A 20221-nucleotide genomic window follows, 5' to 3' on the forward strand; every position below is an offset into this window, starting at 1 on the left:
CTTGTTTTTTTTTGGAGGGGGTTGGGTTTGGGCCACAACCAGCGATTCACATGCCTTGCTCCTGGCTCTGTATTCAGGATTACTCTTGGTAGTGCTCAGAGGACCATAGCAGATGCTGGAGGATAGAACCTGGTTTGACAAAGTTAAGTACTATTTCTACAACCCCACTCATTTTGTAAACCAAAATTGAAATTTTAAAATTATATTAAAAACAGCATATGTATTTAAGGAATATAAGGATGAAACACAACATACATCAAAATTTGTCAATTGAAGCTAAAACTCTTTAGAAAAAAATCTAGTCTTAAAATTACACCTGAAGATTTAAAGGGCAAGAAAAAAAAGAAAAGTAATAGCAGGGGCCGGAGTGACAACACAGCAGTAAGGCGTTTGCCTTGCAAGCAGCCAATACAGGACAGACCCCAGTTTGAATCCCAGCATTCCTATGGTCCCCAGAGCCTGCCAGGAGTGACTTCTGAGTACAGAGCCAGGAATAACTCCTGAACGCTGCCAGGTATGATCCAAAAAATAATAATAATAATAATAATAAAACAGAAAAAGTAATAGCAAATTAAATTAAAAAGTAGAATCAAAAATAAAAATTTTTTAAATGAAAATCAATAAATAAGTCCAAAGGCTGAAATTTATTCATTAAAAAGATGACAAAATTGACATAGCTTTTTTGATAAATAATGAAAAAATTAGGTATAAATGATCAGAATAATGTTAGACATAAAATTTGCAAAACAAACATATAGTATAAAATCTAATGGTTCTAGTTCCATTAAAGAAAAGAATATGAAACTTTAAAAATACATTAAAAAACATAATCTTAAAAGTGTATAAATAAAAAAAATAATAACTTTCTCAAACACTTCTAGAGAATAATAAGGAACACACCCCAAGTTTATGAGGTAAATATGATACCAAAATCTTATCAGAATATAAAAGTTAAAAAAATTTCTCTCCACAATCCTAAATAAAAACATATTAACACAAATCCAATTAGATAGGTAGATAGATAGATAGATAGATAGATAGATAGATAGATAGATAGATAGATAGATAGATAGATAGACAGACAGACAGACAGGCAGGCAGGCAGGCAGGCATAGATAGATAGATAGATAGATAGATAGATAGATAGATAGATAGATAGATAGATAGATAGATAGATATACAGACAGACAGACAGACAGGCGGGCAGGCAGGCAGACAGGCAGACAGGCAGATAGAGATAGATAGATAGATAGATAGATAGATAGATAGATAGATAGATAGATAGATAGATAGATAGATAGATAGATCAAGGGCAATAAATTCAATAGTTATTTTAGAAATATAAGATTAGTCTAACTTAAAATAAATCAGTATAATTAAACATCAATAGTATATCTGAAAACATGCTGGTAAGCATTTTATTAATATCCAAAGTAATTTGGGATTGGACTGATAGTGGGTGAGGCATTTGTCCTACATAATGCAGGCCCAGGCAGGTTCAATCTCCAGTAATACATGTGTCCCTCCAACAGTACCAGGAGTGTGTCCTCAGTGCAGAGCTAGAAGTAATCCCAAGCACAGCTGGATGAGTCCCATAAACAAAAACAAGAAAATTAAAATTTAATAAAATTCAATGTATTATTATAGTATGAGAGTGGAGAGATAGTGTAGATGCTTGCTTTGCTTGTGCTGACCTGGATACAATCTCTGGCATCATATATGGTCCCAAGTACTGCCAGAAGTGATTCCTGAACATAGAGCCAAAGTAAATCCCTAGCACTGCCAGATATGGCCCAAAATCCAGGGATAAGGGGGTAAGGGAGGAGGGGAAGATCAATGTAATTGATTATTTTAAGTGTACAGTTAGCAAGTTTCCTAGGCATGAAGTATTTCCACAAATAAAAAATAAAATTATATAGGGGGCCGAAGAGATAGCATGGAGGTAGGGCATTTGCCTTGCAGGCAGTAGAAGGGTGGTTTGAATCTCGGCATCCCATATGGTCCCCCAAGCCTGCCAGGAGCAATTTCTGAGCATAGAGCCAGGAGTAGCCCCTGAGCGCTGCCGGGTGTGACCCAAAAACCAAAATAAATTTAAAAATAAAACAAAATTATATATACTAGAAAAAATTTTAATAAAATTTAACAAATACTCTAAAATAAAATTATCACATATCTACAAATCTGATGAAAATATAGGTGTTCTCTCTACTAAATGAAAACTACAAAACATTAATAGGAGAAAATTTAAATAGACTTTTAATAAAGTAGAAATATACTATGTTTATAGAATGTCTAAGTCAACAATATAAACTATTTACAAACTGATCTTAGTTTCATTGTAATCCTCACCAAAATTCCAGATATTTGCTATTCTTTAAAACAAAACTGAAACACTGTTTCTAAAGTTGTATCAAAATATAAAGGATAAGAGCACAGAAAAAAAGGGAAGAAGTTTGGATACACATACTACAAGGTACCAAGACTTCTTATAAACTAGAACAGGGATCCCCAAATTACAGAAGGCCCTCCAAGGACATTTATCCAGCCTGCAGTGTTTTTGCCACTGCTGCCTATTCTGCTTATGCCTATTCTGCTTAGCAGCCGGCTAGTCCTGGGCTGCAGTGCATATGTGTGGGATATGCACCGCATTTTCCAACTTCCCTCCTCTTATCTCAACTTCTCTCAGCTTCGGACTGGGGTTCTCAAACTATGGCCCACCAAAAACAGGCCCATAGGTCCCAATGAAATACTAGCAAGTTTGTTGATTTAACTTCACTTATTCTTCATTTAAAATTTTTTATTTGTTCCAGTTTTGTTTTTTTTTTAATTCAAAATAAAATATGTGCAGTGTGCATAGAAATTTGTTCAGTTTTGGGGGTTGTTTTTTTTGGGGGGAATGGGGGTTCACATTTAGTAGAGATCAGAAATTACTCCTGGTTCTGCACTCAGAAATCACTCCTGGCAGGCTCCTGGGAACCATATGATATGCCGGGGATAGATGGGTCTGTCCTGGGTAGTCCATGTGCAAGGCAAACACCCTACCATTGTGCTATCATTGCAGTCCACCATAGTTTTTTTTATAAACTATAGTTCTGGCCATTCAACAGTTTGATGGACAGGGAACTGGCCTGTTTAAAGAGGTTGAGAACCCCTGAACTAGAGGAATTTAAGAAAGTATAGTATTTCCACAAGGTATAACAAAATAAATCAGAACTGAAGTCTAGAAGTACATACGTACATAGTTAAATAAACAGACATTTAAAACAATATATCAAAAATAACAATTCAACTAGGATTATTTATTCAGAATGCTATGGTATTTTCAGATCATTCATAACAAATACATACAGGAATAAATCCTCACACACTGTGCACAATAGCTTTCAAAACAATTCTTTTTTTTTTTTTTTTTTTTTTTGCTTCTTGTTTTGGTTTTTGGGCCACACCAAGTGATACTCAGGGGTTACTCCTAGCTCTGCATTCAGAAATCACGCCTCACTTGGGGGACTATATGGGATGCCAGCGGACTGAACTGCGGTTCATCATAGGCCAGCTGCATGCAAGGCAACTGCCTTATGGCTGTGCCACCAGTCTGGCCCCAGCTTTTGAAACAATTCTATAAAGTCATTCTCTTACCTCTCCAAAAGCTCCTCGACCAATCACCTTTAGTATTTCAAAGTCTTCTCTATGTAATCGCATTTGTTTCACTTTAGAAGTAAATGGTTTAGCTGAAACAAATAAAAAAAGTGACATCTATTATTTTTCAACAAAATGTGATACAAATCAAATATAAATAATACTTAAGCAACAAAACTTTTAACTATGGTTAGAAGTTAAGCAAAAATATTTAAGAATCAAACTATAAAATAATATGAATTTAATTTACATTTAAAATGGCATTTGTTACATTTATTTGAGTTAATAGGGTATAGGCATACCAAAGTGCTTTGTTCTCCTAGGTCGCTTTACCACTGCTCAGAGGACTTACCATATGCGGTGCTGAAAACTTAACTCAGGTAGCTTCATGAAAAGAAGGCACCCCTAAACTATTTCTCAGCCCTTCCTTTAGATGTTATACTGACTCCTGATTTTTATTCTTTTCTTTTTTACTTTATATTTATTTAAATATCTTGATTACATAAATGATTGTGATTAGGTTTCAGTCATGTAAAGGACAACCCCCTTCGCCAGTACAACATTCCCACCTCCAATGTCACAAATCTCATTCCATACCACCCCACCCCCACCTGTACTCTAGACACGCTTTCCAGTTCCCTCATTCATTCATATGATTATGGTAGTTCTCAGTGTAGTTATTTCTATAACTGCACTCACCACTCATTGTGGTGAGCTTCATGAAGTAAGCTGGAAGTTCCAGCCTTCCTCTCATTGTCTCTGAGGATTGTTGCAAAAATAACTTATTTTTATTAAAACCCATAGATGAGTGAGACTATTTTGCATCTCTCTCCCTCTGACTTATTTCACTCAGCATGATACATTCCATGTACATCCATGTATAGGAAAATTTCATGACTTCATCTCTCCTGACAGCTGCATAATATTCCATTGTGTATATTTACCACGTTTCTTTAGTCATTCATCTGTTGAAGGGCATCTTGGTTGTTTCCAGAGCCTGGCTATTGTGAATAGTGCTGCAATAAATATAGGTATGAGGAAGGAGTTTTCATATGGTATTCTAGTGTTCCTAAGGAATATCCCTAGGAGTGGAATAGTTGGGTCAAATGGGAGCTCAATTTCCAGTTCTTGGAGGAATCTACATATTGCCTTCCATAGAGGTTGGACTAGACGGCATTCCCACCAGCAGTGGATAAGAGTTCCTTTCTCTCCACATATCCCTCAGCACTGATTGCTCTCATTCTTTGTGATGTGTGCTAATCTCTGTGGTGTGAGATGGTATTTAATCGTTGTTCTGATTTGCATCCCCCTGATGCTTAGTGATAAAGAGCATTTTCTCATGAGCCTTTTGGCAATTTGTATTTCTTTTTTTATCAAAGTGTCTGTTCATTTCTTCTCCCCATTTTTTGATGGGATTAGATGTTTTTTCTTGTAAAGTTGTCAGTGCCCTGTATATTTTGGATATTAGCCCCTTATCTGAGGGTATTGGGGAAATAGTTTCTCCCATATGGTGGGTGACTCTTGTATCCTGGGCACTATTTCTTTTGAGGTGCAGAAGCTTCTCAGCTTAATGTATTCCCATCTGTTTATCTCTGCTTCCACTGGTTTGGAAAGTGCAGTATCCTCCTTGAAGATGCCTTTAGTCTCAATGTCATGGAGTGTTTTACCTATGTGTTGTTTTATATACCTTATGGTATAAGGTCTAATATCAAGGTCTTTAATCCATTTGGATTTTACCTTTATATATGATGTTAACTGCGGGTCTATGTTAGCTTTTTTGCAAGTGGCTAACCAGTTCTGCCAGCACCACTTGTTGAAGAAGTTTTCCCTGTTCCACTCAGGATTTCTTGTTCCATTGTCAAAAATTAGGTGATTGTATGTCTGAGGAACATTGTCTGAGAACTAAAGGCTATTCCACTGATCTGAGGGTCTGTCTTTATTCCAATACCATAATGTTTTGATAATTATTGCTTTGTAGTACAGTTTAAAGTTGGGGAAAGTAATGCCTTCCATTTTCCTTTTCACTAGGAGTGCTTTAGATATCAGAGGGTGTTTACTGTTCCAGATGAACTTCATAAGTGTTTGATCCACTTCTTTGAAGAATTTCCTGCGTATTTTTAAGGGGATTGCATTAAATCTGTATAATGCTGTATAATGATGTTAATTCTGCCTATCCATTAGCAGGGTATGTGTTTCCATTTCCATCTGTCCTCTCTTATTTCTTGGAGCAGGGCTTTATAGTTTTCTTTGTATAGATCCTTAATGTCTTTGGTCAAGTTGACTCCAAGATATTTGAGTTTGTGTGACACTAATGTGAATGGGATTGCCTTCTTGACGTCCATCTCTTCCCTAACATTATTGGTGTATAAAAAGGCCATTGATTTCTGTGTGTTAAGTTTGTAGCCTGCCACTTTGCTAGATGAGTCTATTGTTTCTAGAAGCTTTATGGTAGTATTTAGGGTTTTCTAAGTAGAGTATCATGTCATCTGCAAACAGTGAGCACTTGACTTCTTCCTTTCCTATCTGAATTCCCTTGATATTTTTTTCTTGCCTGATCGCGATAGCAAGCATTTCCAGTACTATGTTGAAGAGGAGTGGTAAGAGCAGACAGCTTTATCTTGTACCAGAATTTAGAGGAAAGGCTTTAAGTTTTTCTCCATTGAGGATACTTGCCATTAGGTTGTGGTAGATGGCTTTAACTAGATTGAGAAAGGTTCCTTTCATTCTTATCTTGCTGAGAATTGTGATCAAGAATGGGTGTTGGACCTTATCAAATGCTTTCTCTGCGTCTATTGATATGATCATGTGATTTTTATTTTTCTTGTTGTTGATGTTGTGTATGATGTTGATAGATTTATGAATGTCAAACCATCCTTGCATTCCTGGGATGAAACCTACTTGGTCGTAGTGGATGATCTTCTTGGTGATGCATTGGATCCTATTTGCCAGGATTTTGTTGAAGATCTTTGCATCTGCATTCATCAGGGATATTGGTCTGTAATTTTCCTTTTTGCAGCATCTCTGTCTGGTTTTGGTATCGAGGTTATGTTGGCTTCATAAAAGTGGTTTGGGAGTGTTCCTGTTTTTTCCATTTCATGGAAGAGCCTGGCTAGGATTGGTAGTAGCTCCTCTTGAAAGGTTTGAAAGAATTCATTTGTAAATCCATCTGGGCCTGGGCTTTTCTTTTTAGGCAGATGTTTGATTACAGTTTCAATTTCCTCAATAGTGATGGGGGTGTTTAGATATGCTACATCCTCCTTACTTAACTGTGGAAGGTTATAAGTGTCCAAGAATTTATCCATTTCTTCTAGGTTCTCATGTTTCGTATAGCATAAAGTTTCTCAAAGTAGTCTCTGATTATCCTTTGGATCTCTACAATATCTGTCGTGATCACCCCCTTTTCATTTCTAATACAGGTTGTCAGGTTTCTCTCTCTCTCTCTTTCTGAGTTTTGCCAATGGTCTATCAATCTTGTTTATTTTTTCAAAGAACCAACTTCTGCTTTCAAATTGTTTTTTTGGTTTTTCCACTTCTTTAATTTCTGCTTCCAGCTTTGTTATTTCCTTCTTTCTCCCTATTTTTGGTTCCTTTTGTTGGTCATTTTCTAATTTTATGAGCTGCATCATTAAGTTATTCAGGTATGCCCCTTCTTCCTTTCTGATGTGTGCTTGCAAAGCTATAAATTTTCCTCTCAGGGCCGCTTTTGCTGTGTCCCATAGATTCTGGCAGTTTGTGTCTTCATTATCATTTGTTTGCAGAAAAGTTTTGATTTCCTTTTTGATTTCATCTCGGACCCACTGGTTGTTCAGTAGCAGGCTGTTTAATTTCCAATTGTTAAAGTTTTTTTTCTGTTAGCCTTTGTAGTTCACATCTAATTTCAGAGCCTTGTGATCAGCAAAGGTAGCCTGCAAGATTTCTATCCTCTTGATTTTATGAAGGTATGTTTATGTGTCAGCATGTAGTCTATCCTGGAGAATGACCCATGTACATTGGAAAAGAATGTGTATCCAGGTTTTTGGGGTGGAGTGTCCTATATATATCTACTAGTCCTCTTTCTTCCATTACCCTTTTCAGAGCTAGTACGTTTTTGTTGGGTTTCAGTCTGGTTGACCTATCAAGTGTTGACAGGGCTGTGTTGAGGTCTCCCACAATGACTGTGTTATTATTGATGTCTTCTTTCAGATTTGTCAGTAATTGTATTAGATAATTTGCTGGTCTCTCATTGGGTGCATATATGTTTAATAGTCTGATTTCTTTCTGTTGCACATATCCCTTGATTAGTACATAGTGTTCATCTTTGTCCCTTACAACTTTTTTGAGTATAAAGTTGGTGTCATCAGATATTAATATGGCCACCCCAGCTTTTTTAAGGGTGTTGTTTGCTTGGATGATTTTCCTCCAGCCTTTGATTTTGAGTCTATGCTTGTTCTAACTATTCAGGTGTATTTCTTGTAGGCAGCAGAAGGTTGGATTCATCTTTTTGACCCATTTTGCCACTCTGTGTCTTTTAATTGGTGAATTTAGTCCATTGACATTGAGGGAGATGCTTGTCATAGCATTTAATGTCATCTTTGTAGATAAGTTTGCTGTGTTTGTTGATCTCTCTTGTCTTAAAGTAGACCTTTCAGTTTTTCCTTTAAGCCTGGTTTTTCATCTGTGAAGTTTCTGAGCTGTTGTTTATTCATGAAGTTATGTATCCTTCCTTCAAACCTGAACGTGAGTCAGGCTGGGTATAGTATTCTCAGTGAGGCATTCATTTCATTCAGTCTTGTCACAATATCCCACCCCTGTCTTCTGGCCTTGAGAGTTTCTTGTGACATGTCTGCTGTAAGTCTTAGGGATGCTCCTTTGAATGTAATTTCCCTTTTTGATCTTGCTGCTTTCAGTATTCTATCTCTATCTGTGGGATTTGTCATTGTAATGAGGATGTGTTTTGGGGTGTTTTTCTTTGGGTCTCTTTTAGCTGGTACTCTTCGGGCATGCAGGATTTGGTTGCATGTAGTCTTTAACTCTGGGAGTATCTCTTTGATGATGTCTTTGACAGTTGATTCTTCCTGGAGATCTCCTACCTGGGCCTCTGGGACTCCAATGATTCTTATGTTGTTTCTGTTGAGTTTATCAAAGACTTCTATTTTCATCTGTTCACATTCCTTGAGTACTTTTTCCATTGCCTGATCATTTGTCTTAAGGTTCTTTTCCAATTTCTTCTGCTGTGTTGAGTTTTTCTGCATCTCATCTTCCAGCACGCCGATTCTGTCCTCAGCTGCTGTTACCCTGCTGGCGAGGCCATCCACTGAGATTTTCAGTTGAGCTACCGTGTTTTTCAGATCTGTTATTTCAGTTTGGAGTTTTCTGATTTCTGTCTTTGTGTTCTGTTCAGATCAATCTATGCTTTCTTTGGGTTTCACAAACATCTTCCATATTGCTATTTTAAGTTCCTTATCCGAGAGGTTAATCAGATGGTTGGAATTTTTTAGGTCATCCAAGCTATCATCGTCATTCTCTGTGCATGGTGTTTGCCTGCGAGGTTTCCCCATTGTCACGCTTGTAGTATGATTTTTTCTGTGTGTTGGGGATGGGGTTCATGAGTTAGAAAGAGTACGTGGCGCACTTCTGCGGCCTCTAGGTGACAGTTTTTTGGGGGGTGCACTCCCTAGGCCTCTGAGGAGAGCTTCAAGTATTTAGGAAAGACAGACAGGCACAGCAAAGATTTCCCTTTAAGTCCTCAGAGTGGTCAAAGGCACAGCAGGGTGTAGCCTCTGCAGGCCAGAGGGCTCAGCTCTGCCTGGGGACCCTACAGTCAGAGTTTACTCACTCACTCCTTGGGCAGCTTCAGGGTGAAGTTTTTTGGGGGTGCGCTCCGTAGGCCTCTGAGGAGAGCTTCAAGTATTCAGGAAAGATAGACAGGCACAGCAAAGATTCCCCTTGAAGTCCTCAGAGTAGTCAAAGGCACAGCCCTAACTCCTGATTTAAACTAACTCCTGACTGCAATTAGTAATCACTCTTGATGGGCTCAGGGGACCATGTGGTATGCTGGGATTGAAGTCAGGTCAGCCGCATGCAAGACAAGAGACTTATCCACTGTACTAACTCTCCAGCCCTAATCTAGTGTTACTACATAGAACTGTATGAAGAAATTACAGATAAAAAAAACAAATAGGAGAGGTCTTGAAAGCTATACAAGAAATTTAGGTCTTATGCTGCATCTTTCTTTTTGTTTTGGGGTCAAACTCGATGCTCAGGGGCTATTCCTGGCTCTGCACTCAGGAAGTACTCCTGGCAGTGCTTGCGTGTCCGTATGGGATGCCAGGGATCAAACCCAGATCGGCCACATGAAAGGCAAGTTTTCTACCCACTGCACTATCTCTCCTTCCTCCCTCAATTTTTTTATTATAAAGTCAGTGTCTGTGGAATCATCTCAAAGGACTAGAGATTATGCCTTACTTACAGAGGCCCTAAATTTTGATATTTCACACAATATGACATTGCGATTTCCTGAGTAACACTTGAAAATGACCCTGATGGCATTCAGCTCCACTCCTCCAGAGTAGTCCATCCAGTAGCCCTCAAATGGCCCAAAAGTTGCTAGAAAATTATAAAAATCTATGACATGTTCTGTTGGTTCAAAAATAACATAGACCCAGTTCCATTTCTCCCTCTATGTACCTCTTTATTTAAAAGAAAAAGGATCAGATATGATTGAAGGGTCATCTTATGTAAATAGAAGTCTCTTTTGCTTCCATATACAAACCAAGAATGTACTGATAACAGCAACAGTATGAACTGAACATTAAATTAGTACGAAAAAAAGCAGCAAATGCTTTTCAACTAGCTTCTCTGAGAGTCCTGGCCTAGGTCTTTTACAACAACTGTGCTAATCATTTTGTCTTAGAGTCAAAGTGCAAAGTCATGTACTAAAGATTTGTACAGTGCTGTTTTTGTGATGAAAGTAATACAGATCAGAACACTATTTGCAATTCATACCAACAAAGAAAAAATCAAAGAAACCATTAAAATGTGAATAGTAGTGTAAAAAAGTTTACATTATGATAAAGAATGGTGAATATGATAAAGAAACATCATCAGTCAGGAAGTGAACAGTGATAAAGACATCAAAATAGAGACAAGATAAATAGAGACAAGACAAATTGTGAGACTATGGACACTATGCTTCACAATCAGTATCCTAACGAGAAATAAATTACCCTAATTTAAGTAAAATTTATTTATAATGAACTACAAAGATGCAGGGGGATACAAATGAACTAAAAGTAACAACTAACATCTGTAGCTAACTAACACCTCTCCCTCTCCCAGTTTCCATTCTAGCATCTAAGAAAAAGTTGCTTATAAAGTATAGTTTACAAAAAAATAGTAATAGTTTACAATAATACCTTGGAGTTATTGTTGGTTAGTTTTAATCTGCAACAACAAAGCAAATGTCACAATAAAATGAGCCAATATATATTCTTGCTTCCCAATACATGTTGTTATACTTATGTTACACAGTAGTCCATTATATACATATACGTATATATGTATATATATTATAATTTTTAAATCTCATTGCCATAAAATGTTAATAAACATTCCCTGAGCCATCAGCAAGTTGTAATTTTTGTATGTATAAATCCTAGGCAATTTCTGGTGTTCTATAAACATCCTCAATATTTCTTTCCTAAACTCCTTATCTGAAAAACTAACTAGATGGTTGGCCATTTTCAGGTCATCAGAGCTGTCATCTTCATTCTCTATGCCTTGTGTTGGCCTGTGTTGTTTCCCCATTGTCACACTTGTAGTATGAGTTGTTTTTTTTTTTACGTGTTATGGTGGTGTTCATTTGCTAGAAGGTGTGCACAGCCGCGAAAGCTCCTCTGGCTCCTCTGTTTGTGGGCAGGCAATTTCTGGTGTTGATATCAGAATTTTGAATGCTGATGGTGGGGTGAATGTAGCAATTTCTTAAGATAATACTAAAATTTCAAGTCTACTACATTCATTAACTCTTCATTTCAAAAGAGTTCTTTGGAGCAAATCGTAATACTTAATAGTTTTTTACCAAGACAACCAAGTTTTTCAAAACTGGAGTCAATCCCTCAAAGCATGCCACCACTTTATTAAGATTATTAAAAGGTAATTTAATTTACTAATATTATATAAAATACTTTGTCTCTTTTAAACAATATTCACAGCATTTTTGCCTGTAAATCCCATTTCTAGAGCCACTTTCCTTGCATAAGAATCAACTGATAATTCATTCAAGTTTATTATGAAACTATCAATGAGCAGTAGTATCTTAAAAGTGTGTTTTAGGGCCTGAGGGATAGCACAGCTTTGCATGCAGATGGACCAGGATGGAACTTGGTTTGATCCCTGGCATCCCATATGGTATGCAAGCCAGGTGCAATTTCTGAGCACAAAGCCAGGAATAACCCCTAAGCATCACTGGGTGTGGGCCCCCACCAAAAAAAGTAGGTTTTAAATGTTGATTCCTGAGGCTAGTGTCATAGTATAATGGATAAAGCACTTGCTTGGCACAACAGACCCTGGTTAGATTACCAAGAATTCACAAGGAGTCTACCAAACACCTCCAAGTAGTAATCCCTGAGCAGAACCTGTAGTAAGCTTTAAGCACTGACAGATATGACAAAAACAGTTAAAAATTAAAATTCAATAAAAACTTTCAACTAACCTAGTCCATAACTCGGAGAAACTGTCATTTAGACTTGGTGACATCTGTTACAACTTAACCAACCTTGCAAGAATAAAACCTGCATATAAAAAGCAATTGGTCAACTGCAAAAACAACTAACCCCACAGAGAAAAGTGTAAATGCTGCCCTTTATATCAATGATCTCTCAAATGTCAATAGACTAAACTTCTCATTAAAAGTACATAAAGTGGGGGCTGGAGAGATAGCAGAGTGGTAGGGTGTTTGCCTTGCATGTGGCAGAACCAGGGAGGGCGGTGGTTCGAGTCCCGGTGTCCCACATGGTTCCCCGAGCCTGCCAGGGCGATTTCTGAGCACAGAGCCAGGACTGGCCCCTGAGTATTGCCATGTGTGACAATCCCCAAAAGTGTACATAAAGTGGCTGGATCAGGTAACAAAACCCATTTATTTTCTACTAAGACAAAATTAAATCAAAGTTGATCAAAATCCTTGAGATAAAATTAGAATCCATAAAATATATTGAGGAAAATATAGCAGAACACTCCAATGGTGAAAGGACCAGAGACAAAAATAAATAAATGGGTCTACATCAAATTTAAAAGTTCTTGCACAGTAAAAGAAACAGACTAAAACTAAAAATCCAACTGGACAGAAAAAAAAAAGTTGTCACACAACTTATCAAATAGTTAATACCTAAAATATATAACGTACTCACAGAGACCAATATCAACAACAAAAACTCTATCAAAAAAAGAAGTGGGGGGGGGGGGAATGAAGAGATACTTCCCTAAAGATGAGGAAAGGTAGACAATAGGCATATGGAAAATTGCTAATTAACACTTATTATCACGGAGATCCAAATCAAGATGACATTGAGATATGATTTCACATCAGTGAAAATGATGCATTCCAAAAACACTGGGCATAATCTGTGTTGGCAGAAATATAGTGAAAAACGAACTCATCCACTGCTAACGGGAATGTTGCTTATGAAAAATAACAGAGATTTCTCAGAAAAGTAATGACTTAAAGTATGCTGGTTCTGTGGCTGACATCTACAGGGACTTTGGAGCCAAACCAGATGCCTCATTAGTTCTAGAGGTCCTTGTCAAGCCATACCCATAATCGAGAACCTTCCACTATGTCTGTGCAAGGGGCCAACACCATAGATTTATCTAATTCTTGAGAGGCCCAACTAGCAGGAAAAACTCATGGCCATACCAGCTTCACAGCTATCACACTGGAGTCCTTTCGGAGGGCCCCTAACAAACAACCACTGTCAAGATATGGAGCTTATCAGCCTAGCTCCACAGATCAAATTTGTGGACTTCATATGCAGACAGGCAACACTCCCCCCATAATTTTAATACCGATTTCCCAGTAGGTAGACACCAATTTAGATGTGAAATTATCATTGATGCCACATAACCTCAACAAACAAAATCAACAACAGAAGAACACTCAACTGACAATATATAGCTTAGTAGAATTTCAGACCTAGAACCTCACTGTGAGATATAATAATTTTCACAAATTTTATTTTAATGCATTTTTCTATAATTCCATTGCCATTCCATGTACCATTTATCAATATTAAACTAATTATTCATACCTGCCAAGGACTATGCTTCAGGGAAATTTGGAAAATGATGACAAGGGTGGAGGGAATGTTACTTTGGTGGTTGGATTAGTGCTAGAATATTGAATGCCAGAAATAACTGTATTATGAACAACTCTATAAATCACAGTACATAAAAATCAAGAAACTTGCTTATTAAAAAATTTTATGTAAGAATTGTCACATGATATAGCAAGTCCACAATTCTAGTCTACCCCTGGGACACAAAAACATTGGTTCAAAATGATATGCACATACCAGTGTTTATTATAGCAGTTAGTACAATAGCTAGGATATGGAGCCAATCTAGATGTTCGTTGACAAATGAACAGATAAGAAAGTTGTGGAATAAAATGGGAATACTGAGCAAACAAAAAGAATAATAAAATCATAGAAGTCTGCGATTTGGAGAGAACTCAACAATATAATGGGCTTTTTGTTTGCTTTAATGTTTTATTAATTTTCTTAGTAGTTTACAATAACTGTCAATAACATTGACATATACATAATTTCAATACTACACCCAAAGCCAGTGTATTCACACCTCCTCTCCACCAAAAACTCTCCATCTCAAATCCCCTTCCAACTCAACTGCAAGGATCAATTCTCCCTTATGATGACTCAGGGCCTTTGTTGCTTCCTGATTGTGTATCTTTAATTTCCACATATGAGAAAGATCATTCTGTATCTATCCCATTGCTTCTGACTAAAATCATTCAATATGAACCCCTTTAGTTCCATCCATACTGTTGCAAATTGCATGATTTTGTTCTAAGAGCTGCATATTATTTCATTGTTATACAAGCCACAAATAATTCATACATTCCTCCATTTTGGGCATTTGTGTTTGTTTCCATATCTTGGCTTATTGTACTAAGAGTAGCAATGAACATAGGCATGTGTATACCATTGTGAAATAGTGTTCTTGTGTTTGGGAGATAAGATTCTAAGAAGTGATAAGAGTACAGTAATCCTATTCCTATTTGGGGGAAAGATTTCCATAATGCCTTCTATAAAAGCTGAACCAAATAGCATTTCTATCAAGAGAGGATGAGAGTTGGAAGATACCAAGTTAAGTAATGTCAGTCAGAAGTACAAATATCAAATGAGTTCACTGTGATCTAAAGAATAATGTCATGGGAATGCAAGGATAAAAGGGAAAAATATCTAAGTTACCCTTGACTCTACATTATAGAAATGAAAAGGACAGGAAAGAGTCAAGGGAAAAAAGAGAAAGATGGGAAGTAACAAGGGCAGAAGTGTGCCTTGAGCACATGGTGGTGTAGAGTTTTGGTCTATCTATATATCTAACCATAGAGCCAACAACATTGAGAAAATGAGATTAAAATGTCAATAACCAAACTTAAAAATATGTCACAAAATAATAAAAAATTTTAAAAAGAGAAGTAGAGTACAGCATAGGGTGTTTGCCTTACAAGGGCCAAGCTGGGTTTGATCCCAAACATCTTATGTAGTTCCCTTAAGCAACAACAGGAGATTTTCCTGAGTACAAACCAAGAGCAATCCCCGTCCGTCAAGAAAGTAGAAAACCTGATTGGGAGGGAGCCTAGATGAGAAAACTGGACAATGGTAGTGGGGTTGGTGTTGGCTCACTGTATATCTGAAACTCTGAATAACTTTGTAAATGACAGTGCTTTAATTTTAAAATTAATCAATTTTTAAAATAAATAATAAAATATTTAGTAAACCATGTAAAATAATAAAATGTTGCATAAACCATGAAAAATTATGTACATGATCCAAGCTTTGTCATTTCATTCGCAGAGCACAGGAAGAGCAGAATTAGGAAGAAATAAAGCCCTAAAAATTTGGGGGAATAGTAAAAATATATTGAATTTGACTTACAAGTCACCAATATTATTATTTCCTACCAAGAGTTTTCAGATCTGCCCTTTGAAGGATGCATTGACTTTTGCTCCATAGATATCAAAGTCTTGGTATCTTCTAAAACAGAGCTGTTTCATCTGTATTGTAAATCTGTTTAATGTAGCTAAGTATCACAATTTATCTTAACTAGATATTTAGTATAACTTGCTGCAACTTGTATGTAAAAACTTATTACTACAACACACACTCTGGTTAGGGTTCGAGTTGACAACCAGCACTGAGAGTCAAAGACCACCTCCGATAATGCAAGGTGCAAATTTATTTGGTTAAATTTAAATTAAAATTAATTTAAATTTATTTGGTTAACTAATAATAAATAATAAATAAATAATAACTAATAAATAAAAATTTATTTGGTTAACTAAGCTTAACCCATCCCACTAGGAGAGTCTTGGCAAGGACCCCAAATCAAATCTTTAAGCAGTTTATATAGACATTACAAGCATGCATGAACAGAACATTAACAATAGAATCACTGCATTGTATAGATGTCTTAATTAATCACTGATTTTTCTGGCTCAACCTTGGTTGTCTAGGGATACTCTCAACTCAAATCTTGGTCGTCAAGGGATATCCTACTTGAACCCTGGTTGTTGTGGGACACTCTGAAATAGAGCCTGGTTGTCAGGGGAATACTGTGATATAGAATTTGGTTGTCAGGGATATACTCTGATTCAGACTGTTCTGTCAAGGATTACTCTGATTCAAACTTTTAGTTGTTAAGGGAGCTTCTTAATCCAAGCTCACTCAACCCCTAGTTCCTTATTCCTGGAGGGCACCAACTTTGGTGCTTTGTTTGTTTTGTTTTGTTTTGTTTGGGGGCCACACCTGATGATGGTGAAGCTCAGGGGTTACTCCTGGCTATGTGCTCAGAAATCGCTCCTGGCTTGGGGGACCATATGAGACACCGGAGGATCGAACCCTGGTCCGTCCTAGGCTAGTTTACACCCTTAAACAGCATGTACCAACCTCTGCTAACTTCAAACTTTCCTGTTTCTTTCTCATTTTTCCCAACTTGCACAGAATTAAAGAGACAAGGCACAGCACCTTTTCTAGATTAGGTTATGGCTTAGGGAAAGTTGTGACTGGTTTGATATTGATCCAAACCACTGAAAATTACTTTTTCTCAGCAATAGTTTTGTTTTTGCTCTCTTTTTGTTTTTTAGGCCACACACACTGACACTAAGGGGTTACTCCTGGCTATGTGCTCAGAAATCGCTCCTGGCTTGGGGACCATATGGGACACTGGGGATATAACTGAGGATCATCCTGGGTGAGCTGCGTGCAAGGCAAACGCCCTACTGCTGCGCTATCGCTCCAGTCCGTTTTGCTTTCTTATCCTGTGTGCTATCCTTGGCATGGCACCTATAGAGAAAGCATCTAGGAAGCAGTAAGGAAGCCACACTGAGAACTTGCCAACTTGGCCCCAGGCCAGGACCCTTCAAAGCACACAGGATCCTGACTAGGCCTCAATTCTGCACTGGGAAGCCATGGAAGGCTCCCAATAGGCCTCAAAAGACACTACCCAGAAACTCAAACACACACATATACACACATGCACGCATGCACATGTGCTTGCCCCAAGAATTTAAAGCATCAAGGAAGTAGCTGAAACTCTACACTTAAAACTTGCCATCTTGCCCCAGGCATTAGCAGTTACACATTTCTTCACCTCTTCAGATCTCACTGACATCCTACCTCTAGTCACATATCCACACAACACAAGAAAAATCTCCAGACTAAAAAAAAATTGCAATATAAGAAAAAGGCAAATTCTCACCATACTTAACGGTTAATACTTAATGTTTAATAAAGACTCAACCAGTATTAGCAAGTTTTATAATTTCCCTGATAAGCACTTTTTTTTTGGGGGGGGGTTGGGTTTTGGGCCACACCCAGTAACGCTCAGGGGTTACTCCTGGCTATGTGCTCAGAAGTTGCTCCTGGCTTGGGGGACCATATGGGACACCGGGGGATCGAACCGCGGTCCGTCCAAGGCTAGCGCAGGCAAGGCAGGCACCTTACCTTTAGCGCCACCGCCCGGCCCCTGATAAGCACTTTTTTTTGGTGGTGGTGGTGTTTGGGCCACACAGGTTGATGCTTAAGGGTCACTCCTGGCTCTGTGCTCAGAAATCACTCCTGGCAGGCTTGGGGGACCATATGAGATGCTGGAAATCAAATCAAGTCTGTCCCGGGTGAGCCACATACAAGGCAAACAACCTACATCTGTGTTATCGCTCTGGCTCCTGGTAAGCACTTTAAAGAGGAAATGTTGAGGATGTTTAACAAACTCAAACAATGACGCAGATAGCCAGTAACGAAAGAATAAGAGATCAGAAATTAGAACACTACAAGCAAAAAAAAAAAAAAAGAAAGAAAAAAAAAAGAAAACTACAAGCAGAAATGACAGAACTAAAGAATTTGGTGAGTAAAGTGAAAAAAACAGACTGCACGCATTATCAGCAGAATAACAGTAACAGTAAATCAGTGAGCTCCAGGATGAAATGCAGAAAACTTCCAGACAACAACCGAAATCAGAAAAATGACTAAAAATAAATGAACAACAGACAAGAAAACTGTGGTATAAATTCAAGAGGAACAACCTAAGAATTACTATGTTATCAGAGAGCCAGGAAGACAATCCTGATGAGGAGGCAATAGTCAAAGGCATCCTTCCTAAGACATTTCCAGAGCTGAAGAGTGCATGAACCAAGATCTATAAGGATTGAAAGGGTACAGGCTAAACGAGATCCAAATAAAGACTAAGATACATCCTAATCAGAATGATAAAAACTATTGCAAAAAACAGAATGCTGAAAGCAAGATCAAAGAAGGAAACTATAATAAAGGAACAACCTTAATATTTAGAGCACATCTTTCAAATGAGATTCTCAGGGCCCAAAGACACTGGGAAAATATAAGAAGAGAATAAAGTAATAAAATTAATGCCTCCCACAAATACTTTTTACCTAGCCAGACTCTCATTCAGGTATGAAGGGACAATATATAACTGTGCAACAGCTCAGGAACTTTGTAGACTCAAAACCAACTTCTAACAGAACTGAAGGGGTTACTTAAAAGTAAGGCAAACCCCACGAACTTCTACAGAAAAACGGCACAAAACTCTACAATGGGCTAAAAACATCAAATAAGAGATACCAAGTGGCAAGATGGGTCACAAAATATAATTCAACATTCTGCTGCCTTCAAGAAACACATTTGAATAGACAGAGTAACATAAAGGCAAGGCTGGATTACAATTTGTGAAGCAAACAACACCCTAAAAATGTCCAGGGTGGCCACACTATCATATCTCAGACAACACAGACTAAGGCTCCAGTAAGTTATAAAGACAGAGAGAGTCATTTCGTAGTAATCCAAGTAATATGTATATCAGGACCAAACTAAACACCTAAATATACAGAAATCTAACAAGGAACCAGCAAAAATACTTAAATAGCTAACTCAATACATTTCAAGATCATTGACAGCAACACAACTGTTGGAAACTTCAACACTGCCCTGTTACCACTTGGTGGATCAACCAGACTAAAACTCAGGAGGACTGAAAATCATGTAAATTTGTATCTCATGGTGATTCAATATATGTTTAATTTTGTTTAAATTAATTATTCACAACTTGGCTAACAAATGCATGAAGTCTAGCTTTCTGCTTAACTTCAGATATGTCTTCTTCAGTAGAGTTTAATTATTTCCCGTTGGGCCACCATCAGTGGTGCTCAGGGTTTATTCCTGGCTCTGTACTCAGTAATCACTCCTGGTGGGCTTGGTGAACCATTAATGGAATGCCAGGGATCGACTCGGGTCAGCTTGCAAGGCAAATGCCCTATTTGCTGTACTCTCTCTGGCCTCATGCAATATAATCATTTCTCTTTTTTTTGGGGGGGGTTGGTTTTTGGGCCACACCAGGTGGCACTCAGGGATTACTCCTGGCTCTGAGCTCAGAAATTGCTCCTGGCAGGCTTCGGGAACTATATGAGATGCCTGGTCCTTGTAATCATTTCTAAGCTTGATTAAACTTGTGGCTGAAAATCAAAGATATGACTCTTTCTTTCACTTAACATTGTAGGACTGAACAGTTTGGTTCAATTGGTTTGTCAATTGCCTAATTTCAATTACTATTGTGTTTCAAGGAATAGGTCCATAGGAGAGAGATGAGTAATAATAATAGGCAAACAGTCCGGGTCACACACATAATAATAAAGTTCTGACTTTATTTTTTTTTTGAGGGCCTCAAGTTCTCTAACTTTATGGCCATGGTTCGTGATGGTCCAAATTAATTATAATAGTAACTAACATCAAATATCACTATCACAGATCACCATAACAAAAATAACAATGTAAAAAGTTTCAGGGGTTACCAAAATACA

At 37.6% G+C, this 20221-nt stretch overlaps 1 protein-coding gene across 5 annotated transcripts in view; it reads right to left on the reverse strand.

Annotated features, from left to right (window-relative positions):
- Window positions 1-20221, reverse strand: part of CDC42BPA (CDC42 binding protein kinase alpha) — a 277597-nt gene that overhangs the window by 218165 nt on the left and 39211 nt on the right. For all 5 annotated transcript variants that reach the window (XM_049776391.1, XM_049776390.1, XM_049776389.1 and 2 more), the window contains exon 2: window positions 3637-3728. In XM_049776391.1, the coding sequence (XP_049632348.1) occupies window positions 3637-3728 (92 nt within the window). The remainder of the gene's footprint in view (window positions 1-3636; window positions 3729-20221) is intronic.

This window comes from Suncus etruscus, chromosome 7 (assembly GCF_024139225.1).
Source record: "Suncus etruscus isolate mSunEtr1 chromosome 7, mSunEtr1.pri.cur, whole genome shotgun sequence".
NCBI lineage: Eukaryota > Metazoa > Chordata > Mammalia > Eulipotyphla > Soricidae > Suncus > Suncus etruscus.